Consider the following 27,870-nt stretch of genomic DNA (forward strand, 5'->3'; position numbering starts at 1 on the left):
GGCTTTGGTACCAAGTCGGTACTGAAATTTAAAAAATGTGAAAATCATAAACGCCTCTGATTGGCCACTGTACTCACCGGATGTCTGTGATTGGCTACAATGATCAGCGCTTCAAAAACATGTTGTAAATATACGTCATCAATGCTTACACAGATACAGACGCCTACTTGTTTTTTAAGACACTTTCAAACACTCCCGTGCGTTGATCATTGTAGCCAATCACAGACATATCCGATGAGCGCGTTAACACAGTGTCGGTACTTTTTGACCACTCTACAAAGAACAATGAAACTACATCAGTATTTTAACACACACACACACACACGGATGTGCTTTATATGAATTATTATGACGACTCTGATGTGACCAACAGCTGTCATTCCGGCTTCTTTCAGAAATCATATTCTGCAGCACACTGGCGAAGATACTCCTCGTACAGTTTCCGCTAAGACAAAGATGACAAATATTACAAGATTAGAAGAAGATAAACATCATCTGCAATCCTTCTAAAGGGTTACATTTCAAATGCAAGCTGTTTTTTTGATACTCTCACATCCTTGCTGAAAAACCAGCATGGAGTCTAGTGGTTAGCTGGTCTGGACTGGTCTGGTCAGGTGGTTTCAGAGGGGTTTTAGGCACTTGTCAGCAGGTCATTGTAACAACATTTTATATTATTTGTGTGATATTTAATGTATATGTCAACATTTGTATATTAAATGGTTTAAAACCATTAACCATTTGATTTTTTTCATAGGAACATTAGTGCAAAAAGTAAAATAGAATCAAAATCAAGGCACAGTTTTTCTCTAAATCTCTCTAAATAGTATTTAATCATACAGTACAGTATAGTATAGTATAAAAAACAATATTTACCTATATATTATATATAGCTGCTTAATATTTTAATACATGAAAAGTGCAAATGAAAAAGAGTGTGGAATTAATAATAAAATTAAAAAAAGAATCACCATGCCAGTTTTGCTACTGAAGTTCAAATTAGAGACACTATTTATCAAAACATACTGTACACTCATGTGTAAAAGTTTGAGGTTGGTAAGATTTTATGATTACTTTTAAAGAAGTATCTTATACTCACCATAGCTAATGCAGTAAAAACAAAATGAAATTCTATTTCAAATGAAAATCACTGTTCTATTTGAATATATTTTAAAATGTCACACGATTCCTCAGAAATCATTCTAATATGCTGATTTGATGCCCAATAAACATTTCTTATTATTATCAATGATGAAAACAATGATGTTTTTTTCCCAGGATTCTTTGATGATTAGAAAGTTCAAAAGAACAGATTTTTATTTAAAATAGAAAAAAAATATTACTATATCTTACTGATCCTCAAACTTTTGAACAGTATGGTAATTATCAACACAAGGAAGGATTATGAGACTACTGTATGGCCATATAAATAGTGTAATATTGATATTCACAGTGGTGAATATTGAATACATCACCTAACCCGACTTGAAGATCAACAAACCACTTTAGGTTTGTTGAACAGCGAAACATCAATAGCAAAGCTAATGTAGTATGTCGTACCTTCTTGGATTTGAGGACATCCTGTATGTAATCACTGCACTCCGCCAGTTTCTTCTTCTCTCTCTTAGTAAGCGTCTTGCTGCCCTGACTGAAGGAGACCAGAGCATTCATTAAACTCATCAAGTGACCATTACAAAAACGGGATTCAGAAGTCCTGCATACGTCACCAGAGAGAAGTCTGTCATTTTCACCAAAAGATCCAGTTTTGACTAAATATTATGTCAAAAAAACTTTTAAATGAAACATGAATTGTTCACAATAAGATCTATAATATGCAAGTAGCTGACAAGTGTTGTCAAGTTGACATCTTGAAAACAAATTTGGTCATTTTGCATTTTTTAACCAATAGTATATTTTTTGCATTGTGAAAGTGGAGAAAAGGATGTTAAAAACTTCATTTGTTGCCCCAGAAAGAAAGTCAAGTTGAATGCATTGCATTGTGGGATATGTTCTTTGCATGCTGTATGCTCTGTTCTATAATAAGGTATCTGGCTATTCTATATCTACAGAAAAATTGCATACTGTTGCACTGTTGAATAAACAGTAATGTTAGTATGATATTCCAAAATAGCCAAAGGATAAAGTGCTAAATAAATCAATAATATGAATGATATCAGAGTTATGGTGCCCCCTAGTGACAACAAAAAGAAACGATTAGAGGCAAGTTTGCTCACCGTGCAAAATACTTGGCCAGAAAGAACATGAAGTAGCACAGAGCGCCGAAGGTGATCCCAAACCATATCTGCCAGTCTTCAGGAATCCAGTCCCACAGATACACCACTATTCCCTATTAAAACACAAGCACACACACACACAAACAGAAGAAAAATAAATCCTAAAGGGATAGATTCAACCAAAAATGAAAATTCTCTCATCATTTACTCACCCTCCTGCCATCCCAGATGAACATGACTTTCTTCAGGAGTCAAGATTCAAGATTTTTAGGAAAATAATCAATCTCTGGATGAAGTATTAATGAATCAATGTCTTCTGAAGCGAAACGATAGGTTTATGTAAGAAAACAACATAATTTAAACATTTAAAGCCCCCCCCCATAACAGTGAAAACAAGGAATGACGGAAAATTCTGTCAATGGCAGGGAAAGAGTTAATAAAATGAGTGTTTTTCTTACACACATCAATCGTTTTGCTTCAGAAGACATTGATTCGTCCAATGGGGTTGTGTGGATTATCGTCACGCTCGCTGTGTGTGGTTTCTCGAGCGTCAAACGAGTGGCACTTGTTCAATGGCATTATACGGACTATTATTTTCTTAAAAATCTTCGTTTGTGTTTATCAGAAGAAAGAAAGTCATATACATCAGGGATAGCATGAGTAAATGACGAGAGCATTTTCATTTTTGGGTGTACTATCCCTTTAAACAAAATGTCAGAAAACATCAAAATGAGTACGTACTGTGGAAACGTAGAGCGTTTTAGCCAATCCCTCTCCTACAAGAGTGTCCAGTTCCTCGGGAGCGAAAGTGCTGATGATGAAGCTGAGGATGAAGAGCGATGGAAGGAAGATCCCCAGAACGGCGCACAGGAATGAATTAAAACGGTTGCTTCTATTACAGCTCGCACTCACCCTGAGGGAAAGACAAATCCATGCGAAACTGATGAATATTAGAGTATATATGAGTCAGGATATAGAACAGATGATATTCAATTCAATTCAATTCATTGAATTGATATGATGGATGGATGGATGTGTACCGGTCCTGCTCCAGTGTATGGTTGATGGTAGAGATGACCAGGTTACAGTCTTTCTCCAGCTGGTCAAGTGTTTTCTGCACTGCCTGGTTTATGCTCTTCTCAATGGTCTCACACACCTCATCAATCTGGTTGATGCATCTGCTGGGCTGCACACACACAAACCAAAATCAATTGAAATCATTTTATATTCACTATATATCAGCAATCTATACTAGTAGAGTCATGTGCTGAGCTGAGGGGTGTTATAGAAGTTCTAAACAAACTATTGATATAGTAATATAGCTGTTTATCATAACTACAGGCCGTTTACAGTTGCCAAGGCAATGTAACAACCAACATTTTGCGAGAGCTGAATTAATGGAGTAGTTTGCTGTCATTACCAACAAAGCCGCATGTGAATGCATTTTGCCGTCATGAGTATTGATATAGAAACGAATCATTTTGAGGATTCGAACAGCTCATAACATTATTTTGTGCAACAAGTTATTTTGTGATTAGAGTAATTCCACCAATTTCGTCATTTTTTATATATCTTAGGCAAACTGACTGATATCGCAGACCAAATATACACTACCATTTAAAAGTTTACGGGTCATTTGGGGATTTTTTTATGTTTTTGGAACAGTCACTGAAATTACAATAATAACAGTAATACTGTGAAATATTATTACAACTCATTTCTATTTGAATATATTTTAAAATGTAATTTTTTCCATGTGATGCAAATCTGAATTGTCAGCATCATTACTCCAGTCTTCAGTGTCACATGATCCTTCAGAAATCATTTGAATACGCTGATTTGCTGCTTAAGAAACATATCTAATTATTATCAATGTTGAAAACAGTTGTGGTGCTTCATAATATCCTTTTTCATGAAAAGAAAGTTAAAATCAACCGCGTTTATTTGATATTGAAATCTTTGTGTTTATCAAAGGTGTTTACTGTCAATTTAATGCATTCTTGCTGAATATAAATATTAATGGGACCCCAAACTTTTGAACGGTAGTTTATTACAGGCTGCCTGAAATATTAGTTAGATCACTTAGTAAGAAATCTTACTAGGAAAGAAAAGTGTCTCACTCTCTTTAAGAGTCTCTGTTGACAGACTGAACTCATTAATGTAAATGCTGCAGAGAGACATAAATCCATTTCCTCTGACACAGCAGTGCATCATGGGCAGGCTTCCATTACTCATGTCTGATTCCAGTCCTAGGAGGGAAACCATAGACATTTAACCAATCTGTTACCATCATTTCTTACTTTTTGAGGGTTGGGGATGTATATCGTGGGCATTTCAAAGCCACATTTGTTGAGTCCAGGTCTCCGGCACAGCTCTTGGACAATCTGCATCATCACTCGCTGTGGGAATAAAAACAACAGTATAACTGACGTAGACATGTGACCTTAAGATGAGTTCATGTTGAATAGAAACTCCCAGAAGATTAGATTTGTAATAACACCTGTTTGGCTACAAATTATTATGGCAAGATGAAGTCAACATGAAATTTGAAATCACCTTATTTACTTTATTAATACATCTTCCTGTAAAATCAAATCCCATTCTGCATTTTATTGCAGACATAAATATATCAGATTCCTGAAGTAAAACAGGTTTGAATTTTCATATTGACTTTAAGGGCAGTGAAGGCACACACACACACACACCTGTCTGTCCGTTTCTCTTCCAACCTCGTCAGCTTTGCTCAGGTAAAAGCGCAGTTTGTCTCCACACTTCTCACTCAGCTTCTCAACGATGTTCAGTGTGCGCTTGCACAACGCCTGTCCCATCGGGTCGAAAAACACGAAGACGAGGTCTGCCTGCTCACCTGGATACACACAGATATGTGAAATTATATTAAAATAACAGTTGTGTGATTTAACTCAGGACATAAAACCACACTCAAATGCATTAGCAAACAAAATGGCACTGACATATTGTCTCATCAGCTTAATAAGATAATCAATCTTAAAAGGTTTGACAAGTCTGTGCCTTCCTATCTTGACATTCCCTTCAGAAACAGGATGTTGGGTTGGGATATCGAAGGGTTTGTCCTTTTTAAAGCTTTAATTTTTAAGCCACAAGCCTGGAGGCAGTATTTGGTACTTGCTACTACAATATATAATTGCTACAATCCAATTTGCTACATCAATATTTATTGGTCCATTGTCTTGTACGAGAAAGACTGTACACTTTAAATGCTCCTGACCTAAATCATCTTAACGATGCTCTTGTATACTTGATTCTGATTGGTAGAGTTAATTTATAGTCATTTATATCCTATTATTATAAAATATTAACTTGCATTTTTAGTTTGAATATTTTTAGTCCTCAACTTAATTTATTTCAGTTTGAATTTGCATGTACCCTTTTTAAGTTGACATTTTCCCATCTAATATTTTTATTTATATTTTAATTCAGCTTTATTCCAATTAACAAAAATGATTTTTAATAGTTTTAGTTAACATTATCAACTCAATAGTGCGTTGTCTAAAAGCCAAATAAATATTAAAGGAAGTTCCTCTTAACAGAAAAAATGCCTCGGCTCATTAAAAGAGTAAAACCATCGAGAAGTTTCCTTTTAAAAGTAGCCTATAGAAGATAAAATTGTCCAAAATGATGAGACACAGCCTTACCAAAAGAGGTGATGGCATTGTTGACATCAAAAGGGTACACCATATCTCCATCCACCAACCCTGGAGTGTCCACAAACGTCACCAGGCTGAATTTCTTCTGCTTGGAGGTGGAAATCTCAGCGCTCAGGTAATCCGTGACACCTACAATATACAACTGCAGGCATTTATAAAGCTGCGCTGGAATTAGAAACGTTTATGGCTTCATCATGTGGATTTTATGAGTAACAATCTGCACAGTTGTTTCAAAACTAAAACACAGTGATGAATTCTTATTGACTCATTGCCATTCAAATCTGATTCGTCCCACTTTCCTGACCACGCCCCCTCTGGTGGTCTGTTGTAATGGTTACACACAACAGCTCTTCAACTGGCAGCTTTAAGGTACAACCACATAAAGCTAGCCAGTGAAGAACGACTGTGAAGCAACGCCAGCCGGCCAATACTTCAAAAGCATGAGCAGTATGTAAGATAAAACAACAATGTTCACATTTTCTAAAGATTGCAACCGTGCAAAAGTCATTGCCACAATGGTTGCTTACATGTTCTGAATGATTCTAGCACATTTTATGCAATTGCTAAGGTTTTTGGGGTGGTTTTTACTCAAAAATATTCCGTTTTTTTGTCATCAGGCAGGTGAAAACCATAGGTTAGATTGTTTAGACAAAGTAACATCACACCTGATATCCTTGAATCTGCATAGAAACTACACATCATGTCTCATTATGCTACCTTTCACAACACATCTGCGGTTCACACTGAAGCTCTTTATAGTGGCTGCAGGTGTGCAGGATCTCACACAAACCCGATTTGTTCCGTCTCATCTACATTCACCAAAGGTGCACCAACACACCCTCAAATCGGTCTGTCCATCTCTCTCTCTCTCTCAACGGTTTTAAACGTGTGCAGCAAGATCTGCAGGAATTCTCTGGTAAAACGGTAGATCACAGAGAGTCAATGTTTCTTCTAAACTTCCTAAAATACACAAATGTTTCCAGACAGTAAGACTACAAAGATATAAAATGGATGTAGATGATGAAGTGTATGATTTCTCTTTCCACCACCATACACACTACCATTCAAAAGTATGAGGTCAGCTAGATTTTTAAAAGAAGGGATCACAAAAAAAGAAGCATTTATTTTATGAAAAATAAATGGTAATATTGTGAATTATTATAACAATTTAAAATAACTTTTCTATTTTATATCTATTTTAAAATGTATTTTAAAGTATAATTGATGATTGTAATCATGGCTATATTGAATTTTCAGGCTGAAGAGAAATATAAATTAATAGACACAAACGAGACCATTACTTACATACAGAAAGAGTATTAGCTATGAAATTAATGTGGATATTTCTAGATAATTTAGCTTTTAATGAGAAATAAATACTTGAATTCATACCGAAATGCTCACCAAGGCTACATTTATTTGTTTAAAACTTCAGTAAAAACTGTAATATTGTGAAATATTATTACAATTTTAAATAAGTGTTTTCTATTTTTAAATGTTTTAAAATGTTATTTATTCCTGTGATGCAAAACTGAATTTTCACTGAAGTGTCACATGATCCTTCAGAAATCATTCTAATATGCTGATTTGCTGCTCAAGAAACATTTCTTATTGTTATCAATGTTGAAAACAGCTTAATATTTTTGTGTAAACCATGATACATTTTTTCCAGGATTCTTCACATGTCCTCACTTTTGATCAATTTAATGCATCCATGTGAATAAAAGCATTCATTTCTTAAAAAAAAATGGAATCTTGCTGACCCCAAACTTTCATTCAACTTTCAGATTTAGTCATGTGCATGTGATAAGCTCAATAATCATCTTTGAGTCTTTTTAAAGGTGAAAAGGTAACTGAGGTCTCACTTTGCTGACACTGCTTCTGAAAGGTGCAAGGAGATACTGAGGGATCTAGTCCACTGGGGAAATGTCAAAGGTCAAGAAAGTGCAGCATCATCTCCAAACTGCAAAGCAGCCACGCTGCGGAGAGACCCGAGTCATAATGATAATATCAAACTTATTGAGATAGGACAAACCGGCCCAAACCACACCCAAACAATGCACCAATCGCAAATCTCATTAGTCTTTCCGACACAAACCCACACCCTAACAACCAACGCAGACGTTTTACACGTTTGAAGCCAAGCAAAACCTTCACTGCGACACCTTATGGAGGTTCTCAAGCGCATAAAAACATGTTCATGCTCTTCAACTTGGCTAAAAACTTCAAACAAAGTAGAATGAGATTTATATAGACAAAAATAACCAGATTTTTTTTTTTTTACTTTAAATAAAAAAAAGAATTGTACATGAAAATGGAAGGACGCATGCATGTTTTACAAGTAGAACATCTCATAATATCAGGCTCGTGATATGTGATGGCTGTACAATACGCCATTTTCATTTCATATTTGTGCTGTCGATCGTATGTTCTGTGTCGCAGTAATGTGGGAAGACATTTCTCCCTCTGTATCCCACCAGTGCTGCACTATTGTCAATGTGAATGACTCATTCTGGTTCTCTGCACCAGGTGAACCACACACTGCCCACTGAAGGAAAACTGCACGATCAGTGATGCCCTCTGACACGCCCAAAGATCACTCACCTACACCAACCGACTCTTCCATAAATACACAGTGAAAAGCGTTAAGTCAGCAGAGTTTATCGAGGAGCATGTGAATGAGATGTGTTGCTATGTTTCGGGTACATACGCTCGCATGAGTCAGTGTGAGGTGTTAGTCATAGCTGTGAACTCTCCTGCCTCGACTACACATTTTCATCAACCTCAGTCTAATTTTGAAGCAATAAATGAGGAAAATAGTTTAAGAGAAATACAAACATTTGAAGAGTTTTCTGTTTAATGGACCAAAATTCTCTTTATTTTTTAAATTGTGCTGCCATGCGGCAATCATCAACAACACCTATGTTGTTATTTATTCACATTCGATACGCATGGAACAGACGAAATATTCAGATTCGCTTTATATGAATATTTGATGTATGCACAGAGAAATACAGGTGTGCAAGACTACAAAAATGAATTGCAATGTAAATCAAAATGATGAACAGAGCAACATACATCACCAGAAATCCCTAAAAATCACATTTAAAGGTGCTGAAATATTGATACCAAGAGATGATATTGGATTTTGATAAATGAATCATAACATCTCTATAATGCCGATTAAACCTAAACGTTCTGTTTAATACGTTTAAATATACTGCACATGAATCTTTTGACAGCAGAGTTAAAGTTAAATATCAATCTGAGATTATAATATCCTACCTTTGAACTCCAGTAGAGGTCTGAAATGTGGGTAGAGGTGTAGCGTTGCATTTCCCTGTAAGGAAGAGAAGCAAACATGTTGAGAAAGAAAAGATAAGACACATTTAAAGAGGAGTATGTGGTGTGAAGTCAAAAGCCAGGCCCACTGTAGGGAGGCTCCCTGCTCGCTCGCTCTCTCCCTCTCTCTCTCTCTGCAGGCTGGGTGATGATGGTGTGATGCTCTCGGACACACTGCAGCTCTCTTCCTGTTCTGCTGGTAGGCTCTTCCTGTAAAGAGCTGATAATGCTTTCATATCACTCCTTCACCGCGATTACATTACTCACGTTGAGGTCGTCTTCACAGAGACGGAGAAGGAAAGAGAGAGAGGGAGAGCCCTATATGATAGGGAAAAAAGACGCTGTGTCTTTAAGACAACCCCTCTGCTTCCAGAACAAGCGACTGACTGACTGAGCTGTGATATTGTGTACGCTTTCACCACACGCACGCATGTACAATTTTCCCTCTTGCTCTCGCTTAATATATATATACTATCCTTCTTAATATATATATACTATCCTAAGTATAGATATATACTTTCCTTCTTAACACTGGATCCATAATCTGCATCCATCAGAAGAACATTGCATTGCTCATGGGTTGCTCTTTTATGGCTCAGGAGATTTAAAGGAGAACTAAGTTGTATTTTAAGTATCTCAGATGTTCCTCCTACAGTTCCTAAAGAGAAATATAAATAGACACAACTGAGACCAATACTGATATGCAGAAAGAGTATAAACGAAAGCTATAAAATTAAAGGGATAGTTCACCAAAAATGTTTATTCTATCATCACTTACACACCCTTGAGTTGTTCTAAACCTGTATGAGTTTCTTTTCTTCTTTTTTTTTTTGTTGAACATAAAAGAAGATATTTAAAAAAAATGTTGGTAACCAAACAGTTGCTGGTCCCCATTGACTTCCATAGTATGAAAGAAAAATATATATATACTATGGAGGTCAATGGGGTCAAACTGTTTGGTTGCCAACATTCTTCAAAATATCTTCTTTTGTTTTCAACAGAAAAAAACTCATACTTTTGAGTTTGAGGTTTAAAACAACTGAATAAAGTATTAATTTAAAAAAAAAAACGTACTGACCCTATAAACTTTTAAACAGTAGTGTATGTAAGATTACTTAAGCAACTAACAGCTATATTTTCTCTCTAGGAGAAGTAAAAGAGATATAAAGAGATCTTATTTGTTCTTGTTCATTTCTGTAGGTCTAGCTTATGTTCTTAATCTGAACAGTTTTTAACTGGTACATCTGAGATGTTTGAACTGCGGATATCCCTGCACACAAATGCAAGCCTTCGCAGACGTCATCACACACTGAACGTCAGTTATTAGTAAGCTCGAATGAAATTCACACCGGCAGAATTCCACAGAAAGCTTTACAGATTTCAACTCAACTCTTATGCCGGGATAATATTTTAGCTATTTTGATAATGCTACAATCAGCTACAAGTGAAGTGCTCTCAGCTTTGTCTGACATATTTGACCATATTTCAATTCATTCTGAAGAATTTCCTCCTCAATCAGCTGAAAAAAAAAAAAAAAAAATGAGATGGTGTCTGTATCTACTCACAATGACGTTTATTGGACTTGTGCCATTAGAGAGGGAAATAGAGTGAGAACAGGACATAATTCTCACTCTATTTCTCTAACAGGATTGGGCAGGATTTTCTTGCTCTGATTTTAGGAATTTGAATGATTCAACATGATTTAAACATGTCAAAATGTATCAAATGAATCTGACTGAGCCTATGACACTATTATTGGTGGCTGAAAGCAAACAAAAATTTCTTTAAAAATAATGTCTCTATAAGTACTAAAGTTGTTTTTTGAAGAGCTGCTTCGAAAAATGCATTCAAACAGGTTCAGCTTATGTGTTTTCATTGGATTGATCTCTTTGGAGCTTGGTTTTGGCAGCTGGTCTTAATGACAACAGTGTCGACATTTGACCCATGAGTCATTATTAATCGCCTCAGGCTGCGTCTGAAATCTTAGACTTGTTGCCTCGCTGCCCTATCAGGCAATGACTTTGCAGGCAGCGTTTGTCCATGAAGGCATCTTAAGAAACTGATTTCTGACAGACGTCTGAGGCAGAGTAACGGTTTAAGGATCTACAGCAAAATAAAGAGAGCTTTGGTGATAACTATTTAATTAGTACAATAGTAATTTCTCGCTAGAAAGAAATAATATCAGAAGTGGAAAACATTGATCAACAACGTACATTTACACACAAACTGACCACCAACTGCAACTTTCTGACGCCATCTTTATTTTTTAGATCAACTGTCACAGAAAGGAACGCACAGGATTGTGAGATATCGAAGGCAGCAAAGGATACATCTATGCTGCGTTCAAAAATCAATCAGATGAAGGTATCTCAGGAGACAGGAAGTGATGCTAACATTGGATTCGGACCAAGCTGCAATCTTCCTGTCTCTCCCTTGAATCCAACACAGAAGTGACTTAAACTGTGCCTTGATGCCTTCCTACCTTGGAATGTGTTCTCTGAAGGCAGCATTTTTAAGATTTTGGATACAGCCACAATTAACAGCACCGTTTCACAAATGCACTTTCACAAATCATCTGTTTCAGTCATGTGACTTTCCACTTATCCGCCATATTTATTACAATCAGGAGGGCAAAGTAATGGCAGTGAATACAAAAACACACATATAGAAGATGTGTGTATATATATATATATATATATATATCCTCTGTATATATGCTCCTCTGCTGGTATATGGAGATGGATTGTGTATTAAATACATATAAATGTCCATGAATGTTAGATTTGGTGATGTCTATGGCAGGGTTATTATCGTTAACTAAAACTAAAACTATTTAAAACATTTCTGGTAATAAAAATAAAGCTGAAATAAAATAAAATAAAATATAAGTATCAGTCGAAAATCTTAAATTAAGAGAAAATAATAAAATGCTGCCTTGGCAATAAACTGAAATAAAAAACCTAAATGTAAAAAAAAAAAAAAAAAAAGTACATAACGAATTGACTAAAATGAAACTAAAGTTAACACAAATACTAAAAATATAAAAATAAAAGCTCATTTAAAATATTAATAAAAAAATAAAAAACTAATTCTGGAACCAAGTGTGAATTAAATCCAATGATCAGTGTTTTTTTCTTGTCATGTGTTTACTCTGCCCTGCTGTTGGTCTTACATAGGAGCAGAATAATTCAAGTGACTATACTATACTAAACAGATAAATATGTGCGCTAATAATCAAATGCAAACAACATTTTCCTTGCTACATATAAGGAGGTTAAGAGTGCAGTGCGTCTTGAGCAGCTTTCTTGCAATAATTAAATTTCTGGTGAGCAAGTAGATGTACTTACTGTTAGTGACTCTCGTTTTCTTCCACTGGTTATAAACGTAAAGCCTTGAGTCTCTATGGCCACACCTGTCTTCTGTATGTGCTCCTCCACATACCTGAAAGATAGTTTTATCCCCATTTACATATATTATTTAACCTCTTTTGTAATTTTTTATTTAAAAAGAAAAAAACTATATGGCCTAATGCAGTGGTTCTACATTTTTCTAGTTTCTAGCCAAGCTCTAAAATATTTTATCGGGTAGAATTGGGAGTAAAACACATTTTTAAAATCCTTATCCTTATTAATAATCCTTTTAATATTTTTTTTTGTGGACAATGAAGTCATTAAGGTAGAGAATCACTGTCTTAATGTTGAGACATAACAACAATAATGGGGAAAAGAAAATGTGATTCTCAATAAAAAAAAATATGTGTCTGTCTGTATAATCTTTGGGATATAAGGTGTTTTTTATGTGAAAGGTGTGATTGATTACCAGTTAATGAAGGAGCTTTTTCCGGCAGAATGGTTTCCCATGATCATAACTATAATCTTTTTCCGAGGAGGTAACAGTCTCACTCCCAAACTCTCTGCCATTTTCACCAATCCTGTCAAAAACATCCATACAAAAAGGGCTTCGTTATCAGTACTTGATTACTTCTCAACAACAATTTAAAGATACAAAGAGGGTAATACTATAATACTTTTCATAGTATTAAATTCAATTACATCTATCTATCTATCTTTCTATACACACACACATGAGGGAGTGTTTGATTAATGTGCATACAAACATGCACCTGTATACTGTAAATAGAATAACGTTACTGTGTGGTATATGCCCGTAAAAGACCTTTCAGTTTCGATGAACTTGAAGATCTTGTATAATCACCGATTTACTGTACTATTACTGTACTGTACTGTACTATTGACCCATAATCTGCAGTACCGTGACACGCAGAGACAACTGGTCAACATGACTGTCTCAAAACCCGGTGAGCTTTGCCTATAGTCATGTCATACATCATATGAAGTCCAAAACTGTCTAGGTTGGCAGTTGACAGTTTTTAGACACCGCCTTCTGAATGGACACAGTATAAATATAACTAACAGCATTACATGTCTCGGACGATGAACTTTCAAGCTGATTTGCACATTAGTGTTTCATATAGTTTTTGATCTTATCAAAGACAAAACAGCAACATCATGTGTTTACATACGAATGTGTGCGCGTTATTTACCGTTCTCGTTGTCGATATATAAAGTGTGACATTCTTTTAGTATTCTTTCACTCGGTGTTGTAATGGTTGACTCCAGAGGATTTGCTACAGCTCGTGGCTTCTTACACCCTGACATATTGGAAAGTGGGTAGGACTGATTTTCCACGGGAACAAACGCGGGGGAACCAAAATAGTGTCGCACACATGTAACGTTAGAAGACGTCAGAAATGTAAAGCTTTGCCGCCCTCTAACGGATAAAATTGAGTTACACAAATCAGCTAAAACAATAAGTACATACATATAAAAACAAATATTTAATAGTTTTAACTAGTATTTAAAATAGTTAAATAGTTAGTTAATAAAATATATGTTTAAATTGTTTTTGTATATATTTATTTAAGAAAAAACACGAATTTAAACGAAATACCATACTAGGCCTAACTTACATTAAATAAATTCAAAAAGGTTTGGAACAAATGTAAATAACAGAATTTTCATTTTTAGGTGAACTATCCCTTTAAGAAATCCTTCAGGTTACTCTCATCGGCAACAGTAACTCCACTTTAGCATATCATTACATTTACCATTACCACAGTAATGCATGGTCGAGGGATACTTTGAGAGGACATAATAGCCACAATGTAGAGTAAAGAGGACCTTTGGAGCTTGGAGCTTCTGAACAGAGTCTAACCTTGTGAACCTGATCAACCTGCAGGAATCGACTTTGGGGCACCTTGCATGTGAAATGCGCTGTGTGTCTCTTTAAAGGGATAGTTCACCCAAAAATTAAAAAGTTGTCATAATTTACTCAACCCCATGTTGTTCTAAACTGATTTTCTTTCTTCTGTTGAACTCAAAAGAAGATTTAAATTAGTGATGATAACCAGACAGCTGACGGTACCCATTGACTTCCATAGTAGTCACATTACTATGTAAATCAATGGGTGCCGTCAGCTGTCTGATTATTACCAACATTCTTTAAAACATCTTATTTTGTATTCAACAGAAGAAAGAAACTTATAAATGGTTGGAACCATAGATATACATAATAATTATGTATTTATGAAAATGTATTATGTATATCTATGGTTGGAACGACATGAGGGTGAGTACCTGATGACGTTTTAATTTTGGGGGTGAACTATCCCTTTAAGAGCGCAGGTAAAGGGTGTGGTCAAACAGCAATTTCAAAGTTTCCGGGAGAGAAACGCAAGTAAACAGCCGGATTGGTTGAAGATGGACATGAATCAAACGTAACACAAAATACCTAAAGCGAATTTAGAACGGCCACGATTTTATCTTAATAATATTTCTGGTTATTTATTTAATTCATAGAGAAGCTTTTTATGCGTTTTGCCGCGAAACAAAAGGAAACTCAATCGAATTTGCAAAGCAAAATATTTTATCCCATAATCCGATGGGACATCCAGACAATCCTACAATGACAATTGCTGCAATAATTCTATATCTGCTTCTTCTGTCACACCAAACAGGTGAGTTGACAGGTACATTTATTCTGTCTTCATTTTTTTAAGTGAGATATTCTTAGTATTTACATGGCACTGGATTTCCAAAAATACCTTAGTACCTGTCCAAACACCATGGTAGTACCCTAATACTTTTTGATAATTATTTGTAAGTGACACCATTTCACTTCTAGATCAAGTACTGTTTACAATTGTACTGTATTCAAAAAACATGGTATAACCATAGTACTTTTGCTGCAGATTTGTAAGTGTTCACAGTTACTGCCTAAAGCACATTGTCTGTGTCCTTCTTCCTGTAGTGTCAGAGGAGCAGGTGCAGCGGTATGTTATCGGAGAGACAGGCGATGATACTACACTGCAGTGTCTTGACCAGCCAGTCAATATGTCTTCAGTTCTTTATCATTGGAAGAAAGATGGAACTGTTGTTCCAACCCAAAACCCTTCGAATCCATCCGAGCGTCTTTCCATTTTAAACAATGGTTCTCTGAGGATCAGTGGCCTTCTGTATAATGATGTAGGCCTGTATACATGTGAATGCCAAACAAAGAATGGCAGCAGCTCATGGCAAACTCACTCAAACATCCAGCTTAAAATTGCCGGTATGGATATCTAAATCGTGCTAATGTGACAATGCAAAGCTTTGATATGCAATAGATGTCTCTAGTTTCTGTAAGACTTCAAACAGGTTTTTCTGGTTTAGCTGCTATGCATGAATCTAGAAAACCACCACCATGTGACAGATGCGTAGGATAGCCTCCATACATAACAACGACTAACTGAACAAGAAGAAGTAATCAGTCTAGTTCCTTTGAGCATTTTAAAGATTACGGAAACAAGAAATACACAAAATTACCTCTCAACAGTTTTTAAAAATAAATTAATACTTTTATTCAGCAAGGATGTGTTAAATTGATCAGAAGTAACAGTAAAGACATTTATGGTGTTGGGAAAAAAATCTATTTGAAATAAATGTTGTTTTTATAGTCCTGAAAAAAGCATAACCATTTCCACAAAAATATTAAGCAGCACAACTGTTTTCAACCTTGATAATAATAATAATAATAAATGTCTCAGCACAATAGGCATATTAGAATGATTTGAAGGAGTAATGATCCTGCATCACAGGAATAAATTGCATTTTAAAATACATTTAATTATGAAACAGTTATTTTAAATATAATCATATTTTTTACTAATTTTACTGCAGCCTTGGTGCGCATATGAGAAAGTTAAACTATGCTCATTTGTTATGTAATATTTTAAGAGCTTCTGTTAATTCTGAAGTCCTAAAGAACATCTTCTGATTATGATTTAAATGAGATGTGGTTTGTGAGAGTCAAATAAATTAATATTATGTTTTTGCATTTGTTTTATATTTCAGATGGTCCAACTAGCATATCACTGGACATAAGACCAGCAACTCTCCTAAAGAATGGAACATTATTTGTCAATAAAAGTTCAAATGTGTATTTTCTTTGCTCCAGCGAGTCTCATCCCTCACAAAACTTGACATGGACAGTTGAAAATTTGGCACAGGATAATCCTGACAGGGCGTCTGGGAACAAATCGGCCCTTGAGTTCTCCATAAGCGAAATCCAGCCACAAGATCAAGGGATGTACACCTGTACATCCCAGAATCCTCTCTCCATGACAACTGTGAACAAGAGCCAGGAACTCCTAGTTTACTGTATGTTTTAGAAATGTATTCTCATAAATGGTTCTTTGCAGCAACTCTATTTGCTTCTTTCAGTTTACCTTGAGAATATTTTCAATAGTCATTTCCTCCTTAATATTTGTTTTGTTTGTTACATTTGTGATGTATAGGCTTTAATTGTCTGTAATATCTTTTTCAGATGCTCCAGAGAGGCATCCGGAGTGCAGTTGGGAGGTGGGAAATAAACCATCAGATGTCTTGTTCATATGTACCTGGTATGGAGGTTACCCTGTGCCCATTCTGTACTGGCACGAGGTCTATGAAAAATCTGTAATAGCCAAGGGTCCCACGATCAACTCCACGTTCAAGGAGACAGAACGCTTGGAGATCCTTGTGAATAGGCATATATTGCATGATAAAGAGGAAGTAAAGTGTACTGGACATCATGTAACTGGAGTGGAGAATTCCTGTTCTTTTAACCTCGGTAAGAGCATTTTTTCGAACAGTTCTACAGTGATGAGAATCATTGAATGTATATGACCCAGATTATATGCAAAAAAATGGCCCAGATATCTTCACATGAGATTTACCTTCTATACTTAAAAGGTTAGTTCTCTCAGAAATGAAAACATTGTCATGAATTACTCGCCCTCATGTCGTTCCAAACCCAAAAGATATTTTAAATATAATCTGAATGCTTTCTGTCCCTCCATTGACAGCTACGCAACTACCACTTTGACGCTTCAAAATGTTCAGAAAGAGATTGTAAAACTAATTCATATGAATCGAGCGCCTTAGTCCAGATTTTCTAAAGAGACTGGATTGCTTTATATGATGAACAGATTGAATTTAGGCTTTTATTTATAAACATTGATCAGCGAACATAAACAGAAGCTCAACCGAACATGCTTGGCGCGACGAGAACAAACCTCTTTGGTTTTTGCAGAAGCTCAAACGTGCTGCGTAACACGAGACTGAACCTCATTGGTTCTTGCTGAAGCTCGAACGTGCTGCGTAACACGAGAATGAACCTCATTGGTTCTTGCAGAAGCTCAAACGTGCTGCGTAACACGAGAATGACCCTCATTGGTTCTTGCTGAAGCTCGAACGTGCTGCGTAACACGAGAATGAACCTCATTGGTTCTTGCAGAAGCTCAAACGTGCTGCGTAACACGAGAATGACCCTCATTGGTTCTTGCTGAAGCTCGAACGTGCTGCGTAACACGAGAATGAACCTCATTGGTTCTTGCAGAAGCTCAAACGTGCTGCGTAACACGAGAATGACCCTCATTGGTTCTTGCTGAAGCTCGAACGTGCTGCGTAACACGAGAATGAACCTCATTGGTTCTTGCAGAAGCTCAAACGTGCTGCGTAACACGAGAATGACCCTCATTGGTTCTTGCTGAAGCTCGAACGTGCTGCGTAACACGAGAATGAACCTCATTGGTTCTTGCTGAAGCTCGAACGTGCTGCGTAACACGAGAATGAACCTCATTGGTTCTTGCAGAAGCTCAAACGTGCTGCGTAACACGAGAATGAACCTCATTGGTTCTTGCTGAAGCTCGAACGTGCTGCGTAACACGAGAATGAACCTCATTGGTTCTTGCTGAAGCTCAAACGTGCTGCGTAACATGAGAATGACCCTCATTGGTTCTTGCTGAAGCTCAAACGTGCTGCGTAACACGAGAATGAACCTCATTGGTTCTTGAGGAAGCTCAAACGTGCTGCGTGACACCAGAATGAACCTCATTGGTTCTTGCAGAAGCTCAAACGTGCTGCGTGACACGAGAATGAACCTCATTGGTTCTTGCAGAAGCTCGAACGTGCTGCGTAACACGAGAATGAACCTCATTGGTTCTTGAGGAAGCTCAAACGTGCTGCGTGACACGAGAATGAACCTTATTGGTTCTTGAGGAAGCTCAAACGTGCTGCGTGACACGAGAATGAACCTCATTGGTTCTTGCTGAAGCTCAAACGTGCTGCGTAACACGAGAATGAACCTCATTGGTTCTTGAGGAAGCTCAAACGTGCTGCGTGACACGAGAATGAACCTCATTGGTTCTTGAGGAAGCTCAAACGTGCTGCGTAACATGAGAATGACCCTCATTGGTTCTTGCAGAAGCTCAAACGTGCTGCGTAACACGAGAATGACCCTCATTGGTTCTTGCTGAAGCTCGAACGTGCTGCGTAACACGAGAATGAACCTCATTGGTTCTTGCAGAAGCTCGAACGTGCTGCGTAACACGAGAATGAACCTCATTGGTTCTTGCAGAAGCTCAAACGTGCTGCGTAACACGAGAATGACCCTCATTGGTTCTTGCTGAAGCTCGAACGTGCTGCGTAACACGAGAATGAACCTCATTGGTTCTTGCAGAAGCTCGAACGTGCTGCGTAACACGAGAATGAACCTCATTGGTTCTTGAGGAAGCTCAAACGTGCTGCGTGACACGAGAATGAACCTTATTGGTTCTTGAGGAAGCTCAAACGTGCTGCGTGACACGAGAATGAACCTCATTGGTTCTTGCTGAAGCTCAAACGTGCTGCGTAACACGAGAATGAACCTCATTGGTTCTTGAGGAAGCTCAAACGTGCTGCGTGACACGAGAATGAACCTCATTGGTTCTTGAGGAAGCTCAAACGTGCTGCGTAACATGAGAATGACCCTCATTGGTTCTTGCAGAAGCTCAAACATGCTGCGTGACACGAGAATGAACCTCATTGGTTCTTGCAGAAGCTCAAACGTGCTGCGTAACATGAGAATGACCCTCATTGGTTCTTGAGGAAGCTCAAACGTGCTGCGTAACACGAGAATGAACCTCATTGGTTCTTACTGAAGCTCAAACGTGCTGCGTAACACGAGAATGAACCTCATTGGTTCTTGAGGAAGCTCAAACGTGCTGCGTAACACGAGACTGAACCTCATTGGTTCTTGAGGAAGCTCAAACGTGCTGCGTAACACGAGACTGAACCTCGTTGGTTCTTGAGGAAGCTCAAACGTGCTGCGTAACACGAGACTGAACCTCATTGGTTCTTGAGGAAGCTCAAACGTGCTGCGTAACACGAGACTGAACCTCATTGGTTCTTGCAGAAGCTCAAACGTGCTGCGTAACACGAGAATGACCCTCATTGGTTCTTGCAGAAGCTCAAACGTGCTGCGTAACACGAGAATGAACCTCATTGGTTCTCGCACGTCAAGCGAACATGCTTGAGCTTCTATTTACCAGATCTGATGTGTGAGTTGATGAATGTTTGTATGTTAATAAAAGCCCAAATTAAATCTGTTCATCATATAAAGCGATCGTGTCTCTTAAAAAAAAATCAGACTAAATCGCACAATTCGTGTAGATTAGTTTTACGATCTTTTTATGAACTTTTTGAAGCATCAAATTGGTAGTTGTGTAGCTGTCAATAAAGCTCTCAAATTTCATAAAAAATATCTTCATTTGGGTTTCGAAGATGAACGAAAGTCTTACGGGTTTGTAAGGCCTTTTTTTAACTTTTATCAAAGCGTCCTAAAAAAAGGTATAATAAAAAAATTAATAAATTACATTTTATAATATATTAAAATAGAAAACGTTCATTTTAAACGTTAATAACATTTTACAATATTGCTGTTTTTACTGTATTTTTGATCAAATAAATGTAGCCTTGGTGAGCAGAAGAAACTATAACAAATCTTCCCATCCTCAAACTTTTGAACCCTAGTGTACTTTGTTCTTATATCAGCCCAGGTATTACTTTAAAGTCAAATTGGAACTTGTTTGAGTGGGCTGGCATAACCAATGGCGTGATGGACTGCATAAATGTAAAAAAACAACAACTTTAAAACAGTAAATGTGCAATCCCATTGGGTGCCACAAAGGTTTCTTGATCTTTATACATTCCCAAAATAGTACAGTTTGTTCTTTTGCTTATCCTCTTTTCCACTGCATCTCCAGCTGAATTGAAACCATATATTTGACGTGTCTTCCAGAGATTCCGTTTCCATTAGGAAACCCCTTGGTAACAGCTCTGGAGGGCAGTACTGTCACCCTCAGCTGTTCTGAGACCAACGCTCTCCCACCAGCGAAGACCGTCTGGAAGAAAATGGACGATGTCATCAACAACACCATGAAATATATCGTGTCTGAAAAAAGACCCATTTACAAACTCACTATAATCAATGTAACAAAGGACGATGCAGGGATCTACTACTGCTACAGTGAAAACCCTCTTGGCGCAAGAGAGCTAGAGGTGATTCTTAATGTGAAGAGTAAGTTACAAACTTGATTTTTTCACCATACTTTTATGTATTTTTTAATAGTATCCTAGCATCCTTTTAGCATAGTCCAGATTACATTTGAACTCAAATCCAACAGAAAATGAAGAAAGGATGGTGAAAATTAAACCTATTTTTTCGACTTTTAATATTTTTGCATTGTAGCACCATTTTCATGGCAAGCGTATATTTTTCTCAAATTCCCCATGATTTTTATTTTATTTTATTTTATTCGATTGCCTTTATTCTTTATGGAGATTCTCATAGTAATGCAACACTATATACATATATATTTAATCAATTAATGCAATAATATATATATAGTGCCTATTATATACATACACAGTATATACACTCACCGGCCACTTTATTAGGTACCCCATGCTAGTAACGGGTTGGACCCCCTTTTGCCTTCAGAACTGCCTCAATTCTTCGTGGCATAGATTCAACAAGGTGCTGGAAGCATTCCTCAGGGAGTTTGGTCCATATTGACATGATGGCATCACACAGTTGCCGCAGATTTGTCGGCTGCACATCCATGATGCGAATCTCCCGTTCCACCACATCCCAGAGATGCTCTATTGGGTTGAGATCTGGTGACTGTGGAGGCCATTTTAGTACAGTGAACTCATTGTCATGTTCAAGAAACCAATTTGAAATGATTAGAGCTTTGTGACATGGTGGAAGTAGCCATCAGAGGATGGGTACATGGTGGCCATAAAGGGATGGACATGGTCAGAAACCATGCTCAGGTAGGCCGTGGCATTTAAACGATGCCCAATTGGCACTAAGGGGCCTAAAGTGTGCCAGGAAAACATCCCCCACACCATTACACCACCACCACCAGCCTGCGCAGTGGTAACAAGGCATGATGGTTCCATGTTCTCATTCTGTTTACGCCAAATTCTGACTCTAACATCTGAATGTCTCAACAGAAATCGAGACTCATCAGACCAGGCAACATTTTTCCAGTCTTCAACTGTTCAATTTTGGTGAGCTCTTGCAAATTGTAGCCTCTTTTTCCTATTTGTAGTGGAGATGAGTGGTACCCGGTGGGGTCTTCTGCTGTTGTAGCCCATCCGCCTCAAGGTTGTGCGTGTTGTGGCTTCACAAATGCTTTGCTGCATACCTCGGTTGTAACGAGTGGTTATTTCAGTCACTGTTGCCCTTCTATCAGCTCGAACCAGTCTGGCCATTCTCCTCTGACCTCTGGCATCAACAAGGCATTTCCGCCCACAGAACTGCCGCTCACTGGATGTTTTTTCTTTTTCGGACCATTCTCTGTAAACCCTAGAGATGGTTGTGCGTGAAAATCCCAGTAGATTAGCAGTTTCTGAAATACTCAGACCAGCCCTTCTGGCACCAACAATCATGCCACGTTCAAAGTCACTCAAATCACCTTTCTTCCCCATACTGATGCTCGGTTTGAACTGCAGGAGATTGTCTTGACCATGTCTACATGCCTAAATGCACTGAGTTGCCGCCATGTGATTGGCTGCTTAGAAATTAAGTGTTAACGAGCAGTTGGACAGGTGTACCTAATAAAGTGGCCGGTGAGTGTATTATTGCATTAGTTGAACATATCTCATTTGCATTATGGTAGAATTTGGGGGGAAATTACATGAAAATATTGTCATGGTGCATCTTAAAATAGTCCTTACAACAGGCTTCATTTTCTATAAGAAATATAATTTCTTAGAAAAATGACCCAGACATGTTCTTGCCAGAATTTGTGGGGTTAAAGCAGATGCATAATGATTTCAGTTGTTTAAGGGTGAGACGCATGTTTTACATAATACATCAGAGTTCAGATCCGGAGATGCTTCAAATACTAGCAATGCTAAAGCTTTGACACCTGTGCATGAATGTGAACAGACAAGATGCTTCTTGTCCTGTAATACCTCTCCCTTTTCCTCCAAAAGTATCAAATCTTCTCCCTCAAAATTTCCTTTCCTTTTTAATGAAAAGTAGTTTCAGACTATGTACAGTTTGACAGCGTTTTAATCTGTATTCTCAGCATCTGCAGGTAATGGAGGGGCCGTAGTTGGTGTTTTTATCTCCATTTTGGTAATGATGACGGGAATCGTTGTCGGCGTGACAGTATATTCAAAGCGTGATAGAATTTGCATCGGTAAGTATTTTTCCATACTGTATACCTAAATAAAACTGCTTTAATGAAGATTCTTCATATAAATGTTTTTCTTTTATTATTTTTCAGGTTTAGGATTCAGGTAAGTTTGACCACAGGAAATTACTGCAAAACATTACAGCATTACAGCAGTATTCCAAAACCTAAGTTTAGTGGTTTCCCACATACAGTTGTAAATCAAGTTTATTGGCAACATTTACAGACTTTCGCTGTTTGCAATGAACAAATCAAACAAAAGTCATTGAAATCGCTCAACACAACAAATGTTTCAAGTGGTTTCCCCAAATGCAACTTTTAATGACTTCTGCAGTCTCAAAATTATTCAACCCCTTCATGGCAAGCATCTTTAGTACTTCGTAGAACACCCTTTTGCTGTTATGATCTGCTGCACAAGAGAAGTATTACCAGACACCAGCTTCTGGCAGCGTTTCGGGGGAATCTTAGCCCATTCCTCATGAGCAATGTCCTCCAGTTCCTCCAAGTCATTAAAAGTTGCATTTTCAGTTGAATTTGGAGAAACCTCTTGAAACATTTGTTGTGTTGAGCTATTTCAAATTTTTTTTTTTTTTTTTTTAAATTTTGTTTGATTGCAAAGTGCTGAAATTCTGTAAATTTTGCAAATAAACCTGATTTGCAGTGGGTGTTGAATAATTTTGATTACAACATGTGTCAATAAGGATGTGTAAAGCTTCTTAGGCATTATAATATTTTTTTTCTAGTCGTTTAGATGATGACAGAGGGGATATACTGAGTTTAGTGGACTCGGATGAAGAGGACATTTTCAGTGATTCTGTTCGACAACTCCCCCCGCTGACAAACGGACATGCGACCACACTCGTAGAGATTCACAGAATTCCATCAAGTAAGTGAATGGCTTTCTGAATATTGTTCAGACTTTTTTTCTGTTTAAAAATAAAAGGAATTTACACTGTTAAAGGGGTGGTTCAGAATTTTGGACATCGGGCCTCATTTCCAAGTTAGCCTTAGTGTTATTTATCAATGGAGACAGTTTTCAAAAGTTTTCATCCAGTCGTTCCAGTTGCATAGTTCGCCGGTGCTAGGCTAGCGCGAGTCAACGGTAACTGCTAGCCTCCCATTAAAAACTGTTTTACCCACTCCACAGTACACCAAAAGCAAATAAATTATAACGCCAGACTATCGATGTAAATGTCTGTTGAGAGAATAATGTTAGAAATCAAACTACCCTTTCATTGCATTGCAATAGTTATACTTTGTTCCCTGTATTTATTAGCACAGTCTACAGCAGCGGCGGAGTGATATGTAGTTACCTAGGCAACCGAGAGAGGTAGTGAGAGAGAGAGAGAGAGAGAGGTAGAGAGAGGTAGTGCAGGTAGTTCCGACTGTAGTGCGCTTCGGTTATGTGTTTACTTTTCGGCGCAGTACTACTAACCGGAGCAAAGTAAAATTCCGCCGCTGCTGAGAAACTAGTTCCTGTAAATGTATTGCGATCATTGAGATGCAAGAGTAGTTTGATTTCTAACATTATTCTCTTAAAGCAGCACTCAGTAAGAATTCCGTTTTTGTCAAACAGCGACCCCTAGAGTCGCTGTGGAGTACTTGTACTGTCGTGAATAGCACTCACGCAGAGATGGCTCGCACTCAAGGCCGGATCCCCTCCCCCTGTACACCGGTACCTGTTCAGTAGGATGGACGCTGTAACGAGTGGAAATAAGTTATGGCCCCTTTAAGACCTGCGCGCCCCCAACAGCACATGCATACCTGCCAACTTTTGAGTTTTGCTCGGCGTGAGATTTGTTGACGGGGGTGGGGGGGGGGGGGTAGAGACGAGTGAGATTTGTTGACGGGGGGGGGGGTGGGGGGGTTTGAGACGAGTGAGATTTGTTGACGGGGGGGGGGGTGGGGGGTGGGGGGGGGGTGGGGGGGGGGGGGGCGGGTCTCGCTCGCGCAAGGTCTCTCGCTCGCTCTACGCGGTTTGGAGCACAATCTCTGTCTCGCATGCACGCTCGCTCTAGATAACGGGAGATTTTTAACGAATTTGCGGTATAACTAGTCGATCACGAGTGGCTCATATAGATAAACTCATCTTCCAGGCATTTGACCGCCCGGGTTGACACTTCAGCGTGAGAAATCGGGAGTGTGGCGTGTGAGCGTGTGAAACCAATCAAATGCGGGTGTCTCACGGTCAATGCGTGAGAGTTGGCAGCTATGCACATGTATACGGCGCCGGGTTATTTATGTTTAATGCTCATTTTATCTGAATTTTATCAGATCTGTTTTTTTGCCGTAAAGCAATTCGTTACCTCGCGAGACCTGATATCACACGATACTTCCTAACACTCAGGCCCGCCGGCCCAAAGTTGCAAGGGTGGTTTTGCGGCTCACAGGCACCAGGGGGGTGCGAGACGACCACCATTCAACACGAAATCAGTAATATAAACATTACAATGACTCCAAAACTGTTCGGTTAAGGTAAAAAAGTTATTTAGTTCACCTTTAACAGACATTTTCATCGATAGTCTGGCGTTATAATTTATTTGCTTTTGGTGTACTGTGGAGTGGGTAATGGCAGGCTAGCAGTTACCGTTGACTCGCGCTAGCCTAGCACCGGCGAACTATGCAACTGGATCGTCTGGATGAAATTTTTTGAAAACTGTCTCCACTGATAAACAACACTAAGGCTAACTTGGAAATGAGGCCCGATGTCCAAAATTCTGAACCACCCCTTTAAGCCAAAAAAATATGACCATCTCCTAACAAGGCATATTAGCTTCTGGGTAGATTAGATGATAAGCAAACAATTAGTTCTCGTAATCAACTTATTGGATGCAGGAGAAATGGGGAGGTATAAAGATATGAGGGACTTTGACAAGGGCCAAATTGTAATGGCAAGATGACTGGGTCAGAGTATCTCTGAAACGGCAAGTCTTGTGGGTTGATCCCGGTCAGCGTTAGTGAGAATTTACCAACAGTGGTCCAACAAACCACAAACTGGCCAGAGGGTGTTGGGTTCCCAAGGCTCATCAATGCATGAGGGCAACGAAGACTATCTGCTTCAAGCCAACAAAAGGTTTACTATGCCACAAGTCACAGTGCATCTAGCCGCAGACCAATCAGAGTTCAGTATTGACACTGTGGGAAACCGTCAGCAATTACAGTCTCACTTCCGTAACATATCTATGTAGGTTTGTAACAAAAAATGTATAATGCTAGCCTATGGTCTTCGTTGGGACAACGTCTGCTTAGTATTTTTGACCCGCCCTCAAACACTGTAGTTGTAGCTGAGGACTGGAAGAGTTTTTGTTTTTTGTTGTCGACATGTTGAGAATACGCCATTTTCTGTGCTGTGAAAGCAAATCCACTTTGCATGCACTTCTATAGGATGAGGACTCGGGTTTGAATTGATACAGAAAAACTGACGCCGTCGTTACTGTTGGTATCAGTGTGTGTATCAAGTGCTGAGGAAGTTCTGAACTTCAGATATGGTAATAGGCGTTTCATTTCCGACACAACAGACTGGGCCATTGATCTGACCAATCGGAGCAGAGTAGGCTCTCAGAAAGGAGCGAATCCTTGGTTGAAACGTTTCAGACACTGTGAGAAAAGAGGTGATGCCGCAATGTGTATTATGAGAAAATTAAAATGGTTTTTGACCTTGGATGCATGTAAACCTATTGTAGGAGACGTTTAAAATAGTATTTGAAAAAATCTGCATAAAATTGTCAGAGAGAATATATTTTCTCTAGTTATTCTCAGCTGTAAAATATACCATGTTTGATATTGATGATGAATTTTATATTCTTTGTACTTTCTGATTTGCTGAAACAAGTCTATGTTTATTTTATAGTTAATCATGAAGATAATGCAGACAGTACCGAACACACCGGTCAAGCTCATCCAGATCAAACCGAAGCAGCACATCAGTCAGCAGACGGTTAAGGACCAGTTTAAATATACAGAAAATCAATTCTTCAAATTGTGAATTGTATTAAATTATTTGTTTGTTTTGTTTTGTTTTGTGTGTGATGTTTTACTTGTATAATATTCTAGCGATCTGTGTAAAGAACTTAAAATTTTAAAGAGGCCCTGTCTTTATTTTCAGTATTAGTTTTTAATACACTGGCTTCAAATAGTGAAATTAAAACTTGTACTACTTTATACTACAGTGTGTCAGTGAACTGTTACAGAATGCTATTGTTAATGAATTGGTTTTGAATGATTACTTTCCATAAAAAATTTATTGGTGAATATGTCTGGGTCATATTTCATGGCGAAATAATGAATAAAAAAAAAACCTAAGTAATTATTGGAAGCCTATTTTGTACCATTTCAATTTAGTTTACATTGTGAAATAATTTTTTATTGCAATTTTATAGCACATTTCCACTCAATTCTCAATTCCTATAAAACAATCCGGACATTTTACTTTTTTTTTTTTTTTTTTAACCAATGGTGATTTCGTTATCAGATTGTACAGTAATGACATCATCCTGTCCGGACACAGTGATAGTGATATAAATAATAATAACAACAGCAAATC

General features: G+C 37.9%; 2 protein-coding genes across 2 annotated transcripts; one reads left to right on the forward strand and one right to left on the reverse strand.

Annotated features, from left to right (window-relative positions):
* Window positions 1–188: 188 nt before the first annotated feature.
* On the reverse strand, window positions 189–13,977 carry si:dkey-98f17.5 (uncharacterized protein LOC569123 homolog). Its single transcript, XM_056254752.1, has 12 exons — window positions 13,824–13,977; window positions 13,079–13,190; window positions 12,607–12,700; window positions 9,203–9,257; window positions 5,906–6,046; window positions 4,937–5,097; window positions 4,532–4,630; window positions 3,272–3,417; window positions 2,973–3,144; window positions 2,232–2,344; window positions 1,558–1,645; window positions 189–445 (listed from the first exon to the last, which is right to left on the reverse strand). Exons 1-12 carry the CDS (start codon window positions 13,936–13,938, stop codon window positions 392–394), a joined length of 1,350 nt encoding a protein of 449 aa, XP_056110727.1. The 5' UTR covers window positions 13,939–13,977; the 3' UTR covers window positions 189–391.
* A 1,012-nt stretch (window positions 13,978–14,989) lies between these two features.
* vsig10 (V-set and immunoglobulin domain containing 10) lies at window positions 14,990–27,627 on the forward strand. Its single transcript, XM_056254751.1, has 9 exons — window positions 14,990–15,296; window positions 15,590–15,889; window positions 16,672–16,977; window positions 17,144–17,428; window positions 20,918–21,196; window positions 23,220–23,333; window positions 23,421–23,433; window positions 24,071–24,213; window positions 27,178–27,627. The coding sequence occupies exons 1-9, from the start codon at window positions 15,221–15,223 to the stop codon at window positions 27,267–27,269; spliced, it is 1,608 nt and encodes a 535-aa protein (XP_056110726.1). The 5' UTR covers window positions 14,990–15,220; the 3' UTR covers window positions 27,270–27,627.
* The last annotated feature ends 243 nt before the right edge of the window (window positions 27,628–27,870 follow it).

Source organism: Rhinichthys klamathensis, unplaced genomic scaffold, assembly GCF_029890125.1.
Source record: "Rhinichthys klamathensis goyatoka isolate OS25496 unplaced genomic scaffold, OSU_Roscu_1.1 h1tg000114l_1, whole genome shotgun sequence".
NCBI classification, from domain to species: Eukaryota; Metazoa; Chordata; class Actinopteri; order Cypriniformes; family Leuciscidae; genus Rhinichthys; species Rhinichthys klamathensis.

What these genes read in the sequence shown, in the direction of transcription:
- si:dkey-98f17.5 (XM_056254752.1), bottom strand. Translation starts at nt 13,938, where the DNA reads ATGTCAGGGTGTAAGAAGCCACGAGCTGTAGCAAATCCTCTGGAGTCA. An exon ending in GAAGAGAAACGGACAGACAG is followed by an intron (nt 4,631 to 4,936) that starts GTGTGTGTGTGT and finishes TTATTCCCACAG; the next exon opens with CGAGTGATGATGCAGATTGT. An exon ending in CTGGCCAAGTATTTTGCACG is followed by an intron (nt 1,646 to 2,231) that starts GTGAGCAAACTT and finishes GGTCTCCTTCAG; the next exon opens with TCAGGGCAGCAAGACGCTTA.
- vsig10 (XM_056254751.1), top strand. Translation starts at nt 15,221, where the DNA reads ATGGGACATCCAGACAATCCTACAATGACAATTGCTGCAATAATTCTA. An exon ending in CCAGGAACTCCTAGTTTACT is followed by an intron (nt 16,978 to 17,143) that starts GTATGTTTTAGA and finishes TATCTTTTTCAG; the next exon opens with ATGCTCCAGAGAGGCATCCG. An exon ending in GGTGATTCTTAATGTGAAGA is followed by an intron (nt 21,197 to 23,219) that starts GTAAGTTACAAA and finishes CTGTATTCTCAG; the next exon opens with CATCTGCAGGTAATGGAGGG.